The sequence below is a fragment of the Gracilinanus agilis genome, chromosome 6, assembly GCF_016433145.1.
Source record: "Gracilinanus agilis isolate LMUSP501 chromosome 6, AgileGrace, whole genome shotgun sequence".
NCBI lineage: Eukaryota > Metazoa > Chordata > Mammalia > Didelphimorphia > Didelphidae > Gracilinanus > Gracilinanus agilis.
The window spans coordinates 268,365,123-268,380,537 of record NC_058135.1 but is presented as its reverse complement, the minus strand read 5'-3'; the positions used below and the strand labels follow the sequence as shown (position 1 = coordinate 268,380,537).

The following is a 15,415-nucleotide window of genomic DNA, read 5'->3' as shown; positions in this document are numbered from 1 at the left end:
CAGCAGCACCTTCTCTTCAGCCCCAGTCAGTCAGCCAGCTCTTGCTAAGCGCCGGGGCGCGGAGAAGCCTCGACTTGCCTCAGGTCCCCCAGCCAACACGGGACTGAGGCAGGAATTAGAGCCGGGTCTCTCCCTCTTGGACCCCCGCCCCGCCCCGCCCCGGGGGCTCAAGTTTCTCTTTCTCTCCTCCAACAGACCGGCCATGTTGGGGCCCACATGGGGCCAAGCCGGCGCTTTCCAAGGAGAGGCTGAAAATGGAGGAAGAAACGGGCTGCGCCCGCTGCCTGGAGCCCCGCAGGGAGAGCAGAGGCTGCGGCGGCCTCAGTTCTCTCTCCCGCGGTGGGCTGAACGGATGGAAAGGCACCCATGTGGCGGAGGCTCATGGCTGGAAGGGCCGAGTTCCTTGTGGAGTCTCGCGAGAATGAGGGCAGCCCCGGCACAGCGGTCCGTCCAGGGCCTTCCTCCGCGCTCGTCTGCCGGGCCCAGCTGGACGCTCTTGTCCCGGGGGCGCTCAGGCAGGAGGACAGACGGGCCGGTACGCTCCGGCCACCCGATGCCCCTCCTCCATGGGGTCCTGGGCTGCGGCCCATCCCGCCTGGTAGCTTGGGGGCGGCGGCAAAGGCTGCTCGTGCCCTGGTGGCTGTTTTTCATTCTGACCGTTCAGACGGGCGCTAAAGCCGGGCAGAGGCGCTGAAAAAGGATCCGGCGGTGTCTTGGAACCGGCCTGTTTCCAGTGAACAGGGACGGAGGATGCTAATTACTTAGTCAGCGTGGGGCCTCCTGCCGTGCTCCGGAGCACCGAGCAAAGGGATCCGGAGCCGCAATGGGGGAGCCTCGGCCCGGCCTCACTCACCTTTCCACCATGTGCGTCTGGTCCAGGGAGAGCCCGTCGATGGCGGTGCACTCTGGGCATTTGAACTTTTTACGAGGCGTCACCTGTGGGCAGGAGCACAAGGAAAGGAGCGGGGCTGGGAGGGCACCCTCGCCTCTGTGATGGCCACCGAAGCCCTCCCGCGCCCCCCCCCACACTTACACACTCACACTCACACACTCACACTTACACTCACACACTCACACTTACACACGCGCACACCTCACTCTTCCTCCATTCAGTCCCATCTGGCCTGGCCAAGAGCAGAGCTCACCAGGGCCCAATAAAAGCGGCTTGGAGGCTTTGCCTTGTGTAACTGGAAAGAAGTGGCGATGACAAGCTGCTTAATTCTTGTTTAATGACTGTTTTCTCACTGCCAAGGTCCCTGTATAAACACCATTTGTTCTTGCAGCCATACGGCGATGAAATACGGCTTCCCCTGCTCTCACCGTAACCTAACCCCAACAGACCGTCCTGCCCCTTCCAGCCCAGCCGCCCAGTGGAGGCTGCAACAACCCTCTGGGCCCGTGAAGGTCCCGCGTGGCCTTGCGGGCCCTCATTTCAAAAGAAGCCCCTGTGCTGTCCCCTCCCCTCCACTGCCCAGGTGCTACCACTGTCTCTTTATCTTTGAAGAAGCCAGCCAGGGAGAGCCCGGCCTGCGGAGCCGTGCAGACTGGGGTAGGGGAAGGGGAGCCCGAACAAGGGAGGCACTCCAGGCATTCGACTTTCCAGCCTTTGAGAGGAGCACCTGGAGAGCTATCAAAAGTTTAAAATATATGAAAACAGGTGGTGGGAGCACACCAGCCCCATCAGCGGCCTCGGGATGGGGCTTGTCCTCTGCCTCTCTCAGCACCGGCTCCCCTGGATGCGGGCCTCTACAGATGGGCGTCCTATGGGGTGTCATCCCAGGAATCAGGAGGCCCGCCCCTCTCCTCCAGAGATGCTCCTTCCCTGAGCCCTTGCCCACATGCACCAAAGGAGAGTACAAGCCCTGGCAGACCTGCGTGTGAGTCACCCTCCATCAAGAGTGAGCCATGTAATGCGCGGGGGCCGCTGCTCAGGACAAATTAATTCAACAAACATTCATTAAGCAGCTAGTGAGGGCAGGGCACAAGGAAGGACTCTAAGGGTCTGAGACTTAGGGGATGAATCCTAAGGAGCTGCCAGAGGCAAAGAAAGATTCTGATTTAGCAAAGGTAATAAAGTTGGTAAATAAGTGTAGAATTTGAACTCAGGTCTGGGAGACTCAAAATCTATCCATTTATCACCCTGTCCACAGTGCCTCATTCATATGCCAAGTCAATAAAGTGAAAAATAAAGCACTTTGGCCCTCAGGGAGTTTTTATTCTATAGAAAGGAAGGGGAAACAAAGACATTTTTGAGAAAGACAAAAGAGCAATAAGTGAGCTTTGCAGGTTAGAAATTCCTAGAGTTAGGAATGAAGGGGATGATAGCCTGTGCAAAGGCATGGAGATGGGAGATGGCCTGTGAAGTTTTGGAAATAGTTGGTAAGCCAGAGCTTGCCTGTCTTGACCTCAGTTTCCTTATGTGCTGCATCTCCCTTATAAGATGTAGAAGGATCAAAGGAGAAGATGTAGGAGAGACTTAGGGAATCACTAAAGCACAACAGAAATGTAAGTGATTATGAGAAGACCCAGGATAAACGGATAGAAACATATTTGTGCAGCTCCTTCTTGCCTCTAAGACTCCATGATGGAATGACTGTAAGAACCCACCTTAATGACAGCTTTCCCGGTGACGTTGGCCACCAAGAAGTTCATGGCAATATCTTCGCAATTCATGTGAGCATCCACCCAGTTCTTGATGTCTCCCGGCATTTTGTAGGTGTAGAGGTAATTAAAATACTATAGGGGAGAGGAGAACAAAAGGCCTCCACGTATTAGATTAGTTCCCATCATGTTCCCTTTCAGAGAGAGTTGCAACAACTAACCCAAATACAGGGTAGGCACAGACCCTAATTTACAAAGTGTGTATCTGGGTTTAGAGCAAAGGTCTAGCGAGGGCCAAACAGGACCAGCCTCTTGTTTTTGTACTATGAGCTGAGAAAGGCTTTTACATTTTTAGATACAATACAATCTTCTATAAAAATATAAAAAACAATTTTAGGTCAAGGGCTTTTGCCATCATTTGTCAACGTCTGGCCTAGATGGCCAAAAAAAGTGTTCTGAAGCAAAGTGCCTGTTGTACCAAATACATAACAGTTAGCTGTAAGATACAGTAAGATATAGGGTCCACAGACATGACATGAATATTCCCATATTGTTTCTACCTTATTTCAACATTCTCCTTCTTCAGTTAAAACCTCTTATCTTATTCTCATACCAGTTGCTTAAAAAGGAATATTTGAAAGGTCTAATTTAATTTAAAAATTATGTGATGTGCCCACTAGGTGCTAAGGATACAAAGACCAAAAGGAAAGTTTCTGTTCTTGAGGAACTCCTGAATTACCTTGTGGTAAAAGGCTACTCCTGTGAGGACCATAGATACTTCATTGGTCCACTCAGACTCATACTTCCACTTGTTCATCTCATGGTCCCAGAGGTGCAGGCGACCTGGGTATCCCACCAGCCTGTCGGGAAACTCTCGCCAAACCTGAAAGGGAAGACATGTGGTTGAACACTTCCCTGACAAACTGCAACCCAGGTCACAATAAGGTCCTCAGACAGAGGCTGGCAGAAATCTGGACTCTCTTGGTTTACATTCCAGGATAGAAAGCGTTCTCCCTAAGAAAGGAGGGTGGCGAGTGGTGAGATTGCTGGAAGATCTCTGTAAAGGTCATACCTGCTCATCTAAGATCAGAAAGTGGAAACTGGGGCCTGCTTTCTTTGGCAGAAACTTCTGGTACCTGTCTTGTGTCAAAACTATCACTCTATAACACAGGAGATTATTAGAACAATATTTAATTAAATCAAACTAATAGATAATTGGACCAATTGAGAAGAAACCACATTGATCGAATCTGGGTGGGAGAAACCACTGGTTCTAAAAGAAGACTGATTTTTTTCTGAGTATATTCTTTCCTAATACCCATGCTATACTAGGAGCCTGATGTTTGAGGAATATTTACAAAAAGCATAGGCCGTCTAGCCAAAAGACCTGCATTCTAATCCCAATTTCATCACTGACTTTTAAATGTGATTATGAACCTAAATACAAAAAGAGTATTTCCATACACATGTAAAGAGAGTTGTAGAATACCACCTTATGACAGGCCCCTGAGTTGTTGGACCCCTAATTAAAGGAATCATAGTACGCCGAATAGGCCTAAGTGACCTGGAATGAACCTAGCACACCTTTGTGTATCATACATAGCCTGGAGCCTCTAACAGAAGAGACGTCATCTTGAGCTTGTGTTCATGTATCTTATCTTGGTTGTCTGCTGCCACGTCAATATTGCCTGTGACCATGTGGATGGATATGTTTAGGGGAGCACCTCAGTTTCCTATAAGTATCATCGCCTCCCTCACTAAAGTTGCCAGTGATGCCACTACTATCTGCATCAGTGGCTCTTTCCATTCAGCCATCCTTCTTACCCCAACGAGGACTTTGCAGAACCCTCATAGGACCCCAAACACCAACAGGGGGTTGCTGGCCAACCCCCTGTTTCTATCACCTTAAATCCCCATTTCATAACTTTTGCTTTAATATGTATTATGTATAATATTGTATATGTATTATGTATTAATTTTTTTCATTTCATTAAATATATCCAAATTACATGTAAAATGATTAACAGTCACTTTTTAACATTCTGAGCTACAAATTCTCTCCATCCTGCCTACTCTTCCACCTCCCTAAGAAGACAAGCAATTTAATACTGATTATACATGTGACTTCCTAGAAGACATTTTCATGTTAGTAATGCTGGAAAAGAAAACAAAGAACCCCCTCCAAAAGAAAAATAGAGAAAAATGTAAAAGTATGCCTTGATTTATATTCAGCTCTCTCTCTGGAGGTAGCATTTTTCTTCACAAGTCCTTTGGAACTGTCTGGAATCACTGCCTTGATTAGAGTAGCTGAGTCTTTCACCGCTGATTGTTCTTATCATATTGCTACTGTGTACAAGGTGCTTTGGGTTCTGCTCACTTCACTTTGCAAGAGTTCTTTTAAGTATTCTCAAGTTTTTCAAAACCATCCTATTTACTGTTTCTTATACATTCCATCACAATCATATACCACAACCTGTTTCACCATTCCTCAACTGATGGGCAGCCCTTTGATTTCCAGTTCTTTGCCACCACAAAAAGAGCTGCTTATAAACACTTTTGTATAAGTAGGTTTCCCTTTTCTTTGATCTCTTTGGGATACAGTCCCAGTAGTGGTGGTCCTGGATCAAAGTGTGTGTACATTTGTATAGCCCCTTGAGCATAGATCCAAATTGTTCTCCAGAATGGTTGGACTAATTCACAACTCTATCAAGAGTGCATCAGAGGGGGCAGCTGGGTAGCTCAGTGGAGTGAGAGTCAGGCCTAGAGACAGGAGGTCCTGGGTTCAAATCTGGCCTCAGACACTTCCCAGCTGTGTGACCCTGGGCAAGTCACTTGACCCCCATTGCCCACCCTTACCAATCTTCCACCTATGAGACAATACACCGAAGTTCAGGGTTTAAAAAAAAAAAAAAAAAAAGAGTGCATCAGTGTCCCAAATTTTCCACATCCTCTCCAATATCTGTCATTTCCTTTTCTGCCATATACCCAAATTTATAGGTGTGAGGTAGTACCTCAGTTGTTTTAATTTGCATTTCTCTTATTAGTAGTGATGAAGCATTTCTTCATTGACTATTGAAAACTTAGCTCGGTGGATAGAAGGCTGGGCCACAAAATTGGATGGAGAGAAGTGACTTGTACAAGATCACAAAGGCAGCAGTTAAGAATAATTATGGTGTCTCTTCCAAATTCTATATGTCTTGAACTGCTTTTCCAGAAATGGAGATAGGTTTCTTCATTGTCATTCTACATCTCTTGCCTTATTTCCCTTTGTGATTGACAATCTATTTATGAGATATCTGGCTGTGGCTGTAGAATGGAGTTTGCCTCTGTGTGAAGACAACTCATCACCTAAACTCAGAAAGATCTGAATACAAATCTCCCCTCAGGTACTTACTAGCTATGTGATCCTGGGCAAGTCACTTAAAGTTAATTTCCCCTTTTTAAGTGTGCTTGAAGTTATTAGAGGATTACTTTTGCCTAAAAATACTTGCAGTATTTTTAGATTTTATATATATGTGTAGAATATATAGAATATTTACAATATGACATATGTGTATATATTCTGTTCACATTTAATTTAGCTCAGTTTAAAAACTGTTTTGCTGCCAGTGTGAAAAATCGTTCATTTGTTTCCTCTTCACCTTTCCCCAACCCTGTCCCTGAAGCCAGACATAGAGGACTTGCTTATAGGCAAGTTACCAGATGTAAAGAGAACCACATTTTTTTGCACATAATTCATGTTGACAAAGGCTTTGCATTAAATAAGAAAAAAAACTGAAATTATTTTTTATTTAACTTTATGAATGTATATTGTAATATAGGAGATTGTCTTTGTTGCCCAGGAACCCATATGATAATATTATTTGTTTTTAGTAAAAATTTGTATTTAAGCTTCTGCAAAATAGAGTGAAGCTAAAAAATCTTAGGTAGTGTCTTTCAATCATCAAGTCATATTATATGATTTTTTTCCCCTGTCAAAAATGTTACATACATATGAAATATATCATAATATAATTCATATTATGTATATAAATATTTCCGGTTTGTAATTTTTTTTTCATTCCAGTCAGTGTTTTCTTTGGTTCATCCATGTATCTTTTAGTTTCTAAATCAGAGGGTTTGGCTAAATGATCTCTAAAGTTCTTTCCACCTATCAAACTGTACAAGTCTATGAACAATTGTTTAATCCTTTTATGTAATTCTTCCATTAGAATGTATGTTCTCAAGGCTTGGAAAACAGAGATGCCTCCTTCATATTCTCCCTGTTCCATTAGCCCCTTTCTCATACTTCTCACTGGTTCTGGCTTTGAGCAATAGAGGGAAAGCCTCTGTGTTCATTAATGATTTTTTACTCTCCTCTTTTTTGAAGGATAAGTTCAGCTCTGTAGGATAATATGGTAAAAGCCAGTGGAAAACCGCAGGAAAGAGATGATGTTTTCTAGTGTCAGATCACAATCCCATGCTGTTAAACTTAGCTGCCTTTCAAATGGAGAATTAAGCTCTTTGGTTCAGATCCCAGAATCAGAGGAACAAAGACAAGCTCTTTCAGCTGTCATCAAGTCCAACTCACTCATTTTAAAGATGAAGAAAAAAATTGGATGGAGATAAGTGACTCATACAAGATCACAAAGGCAGGAGTTAGGAATAATTATGGTGTCTCTTCCGAATTTATATGATGTTACTGACCTATGTCTTGAACTGCTTTTCCAGAAATGGAGATAGGTTTCTTCATTGTCATTCCACATCCCTTGCCTTATTTCCCCTTGTGACTGACTATTTATGAGATACCGGCTGTGGCTATAGAATGGAGTTTGCCTCTGTGTGAAGACAACTCATCACCTAATGGGTCTCCAGTCTGCAACCATGGTCCCCTGAGCACTGCACACTCCCCGCCCTTCCCCTCCCGCACTAAGCAGTCACAGTCTGAATAATACAGGCTACAGACAACTGAAGCAAGGTCAGATCTAACACTGAGGAGGCTTCCTCTACTCAGTCACGAGGAGCCCATTCTTCTCTGCTTGCATTTCTGCTGCTTTCTTCCAAGGACCATTGATGACAAAGTCTCCTACAAAGTCTTCTTTCTCTTCTGTAGCCACCTGGTGTTCCAAAGCAACTCCTCCGTTTTAGGTTGAGCCCCTTCACCCAGAACAGCACCCGGGACTTCTGGAGCAGGATGTTTTCTAGGGAAGTGCTGAGGCTGCTGATGGAAATGATGAGATGCAAAGAAGCTGCAGGACAGAGACCTCAATTTGAGCTCTGGCTCCACCAAAAGCAAACTGTTCTCTGGTGAACTCTAGCTTACCAAGAACTTTTTCTCAAAAAAACTCTGTGATGAAGATAGCATAAGAATTATTCTCTCCATTTTATAGATGGGGAAACTGAGGTACAGGAGTGCAGTGACCTGCCTATAGTCATGCAGGAGTACAGGGAATAAAGAAAGTACTTTCTGAGCCATGAAGTCCTATGGAAAAACAAGTTACTATTTTGATCACAAATGGGACAGGAAAAATAAAAAAACAGAGTCTTCTTACCAGTGGAAGAAACTGCAACCCAAGCTCCCCACCAAGAGGAATGAGACTTTAGTGGCACTCAGTCACAAAAATGGTGTACTGGGTCAAATGAATAGCAACTGTGAGGCCTGGATGGCCTGGATTTCAGGCTGATCCACAGCCTTGAGAGCGCGGCTCCTGCCACATGCAGGGCTCCCTGCCCTTGACTTTGTCCTGGCAGCTGGATACAATCAAGATACCATCCTTGTCACTTCATCTATTACTGTGCAGCTGACTATGGGATCAAAACTGAGGAGAGAAGAATGGGGATGGGCCATCCCTAATGGAGCCTGAACAGAGCAAGATGGTGATCATATTATATAACGGCCTTCTTCCCCAGCTAGACGAGCCAGAACTCCAGCTCCACCCTCCTCCTCCTCCTTCCCACAATAAATTCAAGAGATTCTTTTTTCTCAGGGGGAAATGTTCTGGGGTTGCTTTGGAGCCATTACTGACAGATGTCTTTTCATGTTAATAGCACGGACATTTTAAACTACACATTATCCATTCAGCAGTCCCAGTAATGGATAACAGTAATAAATATTTGCATGGTCCTTTATGCATGCAAAGTGTGTTACGGTCTCAGAATAATTATTCAAATAGGCTAAACTGTTGACGCAGCCACAAGCAGCCATAGCATCCTGTTTTCATCCACGACACCTCTAGAGAGTGGACGGTCTCCCAGAACATCACCAGGCCACTGGGCAAAGTCACAAGTTATTTTGGAGTTATTTGGAGACTTCTTGCATTGCATATTTCTTCTACATTCCCCCCAGGTGCCTTTGGGGGTTGTATTTCAACTGAACAAACATTTGCTGGGCTCTTACTATGGTCCAGTACAGTGCTAAATTGTAGGAGGAGATGGAAGATGATATACACCTCTTAGACTTGTGTTCTGATAGCAGGAACAGTAATGATAGCTCACTAAAAGCAGTTGAGGTTTACAAAAGTACCTTCCTTACAATAGCCTAGAGAGGTCAGTAGTGCCAGTGTTACTCTCCTTAAGGTCCTGCTCTGGGTCTGTGCTCTCTCTTCTACCTGGGCATGCCAGAGGAACTCCTTTCTGTAGGATTTTACAAGCGCTTTCCTTCAAAAACCCCACCGATCCTCGTCATCCTCATCACGGTTTCAGTGACCCACAGTGGGTCCTATTTTCTGAAACTACAAAGATACAAACTAACATCCAGTGGGAAGTAAGGATTGAGAGGAACTGGAAGTGCCCCAGGGGGATCTCGGTTATAATGGCCCATGTTCCAGGCACCCCTAGAGGCTGACTAGGTCCTTGATGCTTTGAGCTGAAAGAGGGGCCTATGGAAGAGCAGCAGAGACCCCTGTTCCCTGGGTCCCGAAACCATGACATGTTATTGGCTCTGAGGGAACAGAGTCCTGCCTTTTGGCTATGCTCTAATACTCAGTATAAAGACTAAGATTACACATTGTATTAAACTAATCTGCCCCTTTCTTTTTCAGCTGTGATGGCCTAATCCCAGGCTTTAATCATCTCCTACCTGGACTACAGCAATGTCCTCCTCTGCCTTCCCAATTCTGCTCTATTGGCTACACAACTGGCTCTTGGTGTGGCTGCCAAAGCCTCCTTCTCTTCAGGCCAACTGCTGAGCCAATGTCTCACGTTCAGGATGAGTAGACTCAACCTGGTTTCAGGTCTCTAAATCGAGAGCTTTTTCGAATACAGAGGCTCAATACAGAGGCAGCTAGGTGGCACCGTAGATAGAAACTAGGTCTGGAGTCAGGAAGCCCTGAGTTCAAACCCAGCTTCAGACACACTAGCTGTGTAAATCTGGAAAAGTCACTCAACCTCTGTCTGCCTCAGTTTCTTCAACTGGCAACATGGGATAATACTAGCACCTGCCTACAAGAGGTTTTGCGAGGATCAACTAAAATAATATTTGCAAAGCACTTAGTACAGTGACTAGAACAATTGGCGCTTAATAAATGCTTGTTTTCTTTCTATCTTCTTGTGTTGTATGACTCAGAAAAGGCTGGTTAACCACTCAGATTCCTGAGCAAAGTGGCACTAGGGAACTGGACTTGGAATCAAGAAGACCTGAGTTCAAACTCTGCTTCTGAACTTTACTAGTTGTGTGACTTTGGGGAAGCCACTTAACCTCTTAGAGCCTCTGTTTCCCTCTATAAAATGGGAATGATAATAAGTACTTACCTCACAGAGTTGTTGTTACGATCAAATGAGACAATATGAAGCACTTTACAAACCTTACAATGTTATCATCATTATCAAAATGAAGGTGGTAGACTGGGTCATGCCTAAAGTCTCTTTAAATTTCCTTCTAATTCTCTCCCACTGGCCACCTCTGTCCTCAATACTGTGCCAATCTCAAAGGCTAAGTTAACAAAGAACATGAAGAGAATTGTTTTTAGTCTTAAGGATACTTAATAAATGCTTTGGGGAAGAAAGACAATTCATTTCACTTTAAGACAGCTTGTCAGGAATCTTAAATCCAGGGTGTGTTTTAACCCCACTCAGATTCTGAAATCTGGTTGAGCAGCAAAAAGGAAAGAAGGTAGATCACAGGTGGTGCCCATCTGGGATGCAAAAATATGAAATTATGTGTCTGCTCCAGGGAGAAAAATGACCCTCCAAGTAGTTGCTGTAATCACCATATCTTCAAAGGCAAAAGGTGCCCAGGGGTGCTGCTACTGGGCACCTGGGCTGGTTACATTTATCAGGGCCTACGGAATATAGTGATAAGACTTTAAAGTGGCAGGAAATAACAACTTATGCTCATTTATGTCTATATACATTTTAAGTTTGCCAAGCAGTTTTCTTAAACCTCTATGAAATAGGGAATGCAAATTAGACTTAACTTCATTTTACACATGAAGACACTGAGGCTCCAAGAGTTCAGTGACTGGCTCAAGATCTCATTAAGTTAGTGAGGATGTGGTACAGGGTGCAGAGGACTCTGGCGATCCTGAGAAAGTCAAGCCTTTGTGTCCTCATCTTTAAAAATGAGGATAATAAGAGCATCCATCCTCCCAGTGCTCTTGTAAGGATGAATAAATAATTGAAAACATTCATTAAGTGCGTACTCTGTCCAAAGCATTGCACTAAGTGCTGGAGATACAAACAGAAAAGACAGCATTATTCCCATTTTATAGATAAGGAAACAGTCTCTTAAGAGGTAAAGTAATGCCCAAGTTCAGGGTCTTACCAGTACAGGTCCTCATTATTACTTGGACAACTGCAGTGGCCTTCTTACCTTAAATCTCACCCTTCTCTACATTCTCTACATCAGATGTGTCAGGAAAACACCTCTGCATGGAACCAGATTAAAATTCAATTCATTGATCCTCTCTTTGTCTATTTTGGTAATATATGTTTATAAGTATATGATTTCCCTCCCCCTAAGAACTGCTTTAGTTTGCATCCCAGAAATTCTGGTATTTTTTCATCATTTTAATGTTTTTAAGTGGTTATTGTTTCATGATTTATTGTACCACCCACTCATTATTTAGGATTTCATTGTTAAGTCTCCATTTGAGTCTGTATCTTTTGTTTGTGGTCCCTGAACCAATTATGATTTTTATTGCATTATGGTCTGCAAATGATGTATAAACTATTTCTGCCTTTTTTCCATTTGTTTTCAATATCTCTATGACCTAGTACATGGTCAATGTTTGTAAAAGTTCCACGTGGTGCTGATATTTCTGTATATTCTTTTGCTCTCCCATTTATAAGACTCTATACAGTTTTTAACACAAGTTTCTCCAGTACATTTTTCAATTCCATATTTTCCCTTTTGTTTATCTTTCTGTTAGATATGTCCACAACTGAGAGGAGGGTACTGAAGTTTCTGATCACTGTTATGTTAGTCAACGTTTTCTTGTAACTCAGATGTTTCCTTTGTGAATTTGGATGCAAAGACAATTGGAGCATATAAGTTTATGATATTGGTTCCTTTCAGCATAATAGAGTTTCCTTGTCTATCCTTTTTTTTTTTTTAATGTTTGTTTTTGTTTTATTCAGCATGATCGCAATTCCTACTTTTTTGGATTCACTTGATGCGTAGTAAAAAAATTTCTCCATCTCCTCAGTTTTATTTTGCGTATATCTTTGTTTTTACAATGCATTTCTTATAAGTAACAGGTTGTAGGGTTGTTTTGTTATTCAATCTGTCATTTTTTTTTCATTTTATAGGATTGTGTAATCCATTCGCATTTAAAGTTGTGAGACTCAGGATTACACTTTCCTCCAACTGTTCTTTTTCTCAGGCTTAGTGGAATACTCATGCTGTTCCCTCCTCCCCAAACTTCATTCATACATACATGCATACATACATACATACATACAGATATACATCCTGCCCTGGTTTCCATTCCCAGCGTCTTGTCCCACTACTCTATTTCTTAGTTCTCTGACCTGCCATCAGCAGTTCAGAGCTTTGCTGGATGGTGCCATGAGGTTGTCTACCCCAGCCTGGCAACTCAGAGCTTTGTGGCATTGGTGCTATTAGACTATGGCTGCTTCCACAGTCTGAAGCCAGAGTCTCCATGCCACTAGAAGGAGGGAGGGGAAACTGAGATTATAAGGGTAAGTTTTGTTATAAGTCCATGTTGGATCTCTGACCACCTAATGCAGTCTTAATGCCTACAGTGTAGGCGGTAGGAGAGTGATGCTGAGGGAGCTGAGTCAGTGAACATGGGTTTAGGCTTTTTTACTTTTAAGCTTTTGAGGGGGGATTCTGGATGTCCTAGATCATATAAACAGCTGAAATCACTGTATCTTTGCTACATAATTAATTTTTTATTTTGGAGAGGTTTGAGAGGTTGTCAGGATCACAGAAACTGTCTAGTCTTCCACTTTGTTGCTCACATAACCCAGAAGTTCTAATTCAAGGTTTTCTAGTTCTGTGGACTATAAGAATCCATTTCACGCTACTGCGTCACACCAGTGGTTTCAAAATCAAGTAGAAATGAGGCCATGAAACTGTTCAGTAGGATCCCTGTGAGCCTCATATTAGCAAAGTTTTAAAATGTACATTCTATCGTATATTTACTTATTTTGTTAAGTATTTCCCAATTACACTTTAATCTGGTTCTGGGCTCACTTGGGAGCACTGCAGCAGTATGTCTGACACCTCTGCTCCACCATAATGATATTCCTACAGCCCCATTCTAGCTACCTCACCTCTTTACTCAGTAAATGGCAATGGTGCTCTATTTCCTCTAGGACCAACTATAGAGTTTCCTGTTTGGCATCTAAAGATCTTCACTATTCCTACCTGTCCAGTCTTTCCAGACTCTGCTCCTCTGCACAGAAGCTACAGTCCAGCCATCCTGGTCTGTTTGCTATTCTGTGCCCAGTGCCATTTTCCATTGAGGCGTCCCACGCTTGCAATGTTTTCTTCCCTTAACTTGACTCTTACAATCCTAGGCTTCCTTGAAGACTCAGCTCTTCTGCAGAAGACTTTCCTTTATGCTCCAGCTGTAAATATTTTTTTTCCTCTGAGGCAGCCTTCTTCACACACACATACTTAAATGCACGTATTTTTTATGTGCTGTCTCCTCTCCTAGAATCTAAGATCCCAAGGGCTGGAGCTATATTTTAGTTTTCCTATGCACCCTTAGTGCTCAGCATGGTGCCTAGCATAGAGTAAGCACTTCAATGTTTGTGGATTAACTGAGAAGTCTAACCTCTTTCCATCATTTCACACTGGCTTTTTCTCCCAGGTTTCCTTGACACAATAGCTGGAGGTAGAGTCTGTTTCATGACTTTTTTTTTTAACCAAGTATTACAGTTATAGATTCTCTCCTGGACCACGCCAAGTCCCGGGATTAATTCTAGAACCCAGACCAAAGCTTATCTCTTAAATTCACCTTTCCATATTTGAAAGGGAGTAAGCCTTGGTGGTGTAAACCTTGGTGGAATGGTGGGCCTGATTTGCTTCATTTTTAGCCTATGACTTTAATGAAATTCATGCCTGACAACACATTTGGTACTGGACAAGCTTCAGAAAGCTCAAATAAACCTTCACCCGTGTCTGAGACACAATCCTAAACAGACACTGGATTTCCCAGAAAAGGGAGTGAGGGAGTTGTCACCTGGAGTTTCATAATACTGATTGGTTTTGACAAACACATGCATGTGTTATGTTATGTGTTAACATTCCCCCGTTAGATCATTTCAGGCTGTGTGGTTAAGGGCATTGATTAAAATATGCCAACCAATCACAGAATCACAGAATCTCAGAGCTGGAAGGAAACCCAGAGGTCATGCTACTGGGGTTTTGGCAGGCTTCCCATTCACCACAATCTGACTCCAGGGAAGTATCTGAATAACGGGATGTGGCATTCATGCTTTACAAAATCTAGAGCTAGGTTACAGAGCACATGAGGACCATCTGAAGCTGACTAGAATTGATGTGGGAATGAATTTAATTAGAAGTAGAAAGGACACTAAGTTTGGAGTCAGAGGGCCTGGCTATGAATTTTCCCTCTCCTCCTTACCACGTGTGGGATACTGGGAAAGTCACTTCTCCTTTCCTCAGTTTGCTCATTTGTAAAATAAGTAAGTTGGGCTAAATGGTCACTAAAGTACCTTCTGAATTCTAAATCTGATGTTAAAATCCCCAGATTTTACCAGGATCAGGAAAACAACACTGAAGAGGGAAGCTGCCTTTGGAAAAAGAGCTGGGCTTTTAGAGTAGGAATGGAGCTTACTGTTCATCTACTATAACACCTTTATTCTGAAGACGAAGCTTTGTCCTGGGTCACAAGGCTTCTAAGTGACAAAGTAAAGATTTACACCCTAGCCTTCTGGTTCCCAGTCTAAAGTTCATTAAATCATGCTCCCTCTCATCAGCACCATCATTCCAAAGGATACCACACTTTTCTCATTATGCCTGAGATGGGACTAATCAGCAATATCATCTGACCACCATATTTAAAGTGGTCTCTTCATCATTTAAATTCTTTTTTAAACCCTAATCTTCTGTCTTAGAATCAATACTATGTATTTGGTTCTAAGGCAGAAGAGTGGTAAGGGTTAGGCAAAAGGGGATAAGTGACTTGCCCAGGGTTTAGGAAGTGTCTGAGGCCACATTTGAACCCAGGATCTCCCATCTCTAGGCTTGGTCCTCAATCCACTGAGCCACCTACCTGCCCCTCATTTAAATTCTTGAAAGTGGCTAGTGTCCATACCACTCTTTTCACACCACCTGGTGGTGGTAGTTGTCTTAAGTCATATTACTTCTTAGTTCCTTATCTAGGCTACAAGTTTCCTGAAG

General features: G+C 43.3%; 1 protein-coding gene across 1 annotated transcript in view; it reads right to left on the bottom strand.

Annotated features, from left to right (window-relative positions):
* The window catches only part of LOC123252571 (exostosin-2-like), a 202,399-nt gene that overhangs the window by 4,553 nt on the left and 182,431 nt on the right, over positions 1-15,415 (bottom strand). The window contains exons 10-12 of the mRNA XM_044681858.1: positions 3,341-3,484; positions 2,608-2,736; positions 854-936 (exon numbers count right to left, since the gene is read on the bottom strand). Of these exons, the coding sequence (XP_044537793.1) occupies positions 854-936; positions 2,608-2,736; positions 3,341-3,484 (356 nt within the window). The remainder of the gene's footprint in view (positions 1-853; positions 937-2,607; positions 2,737-3,340; positions 3,485-15,415) is intronic.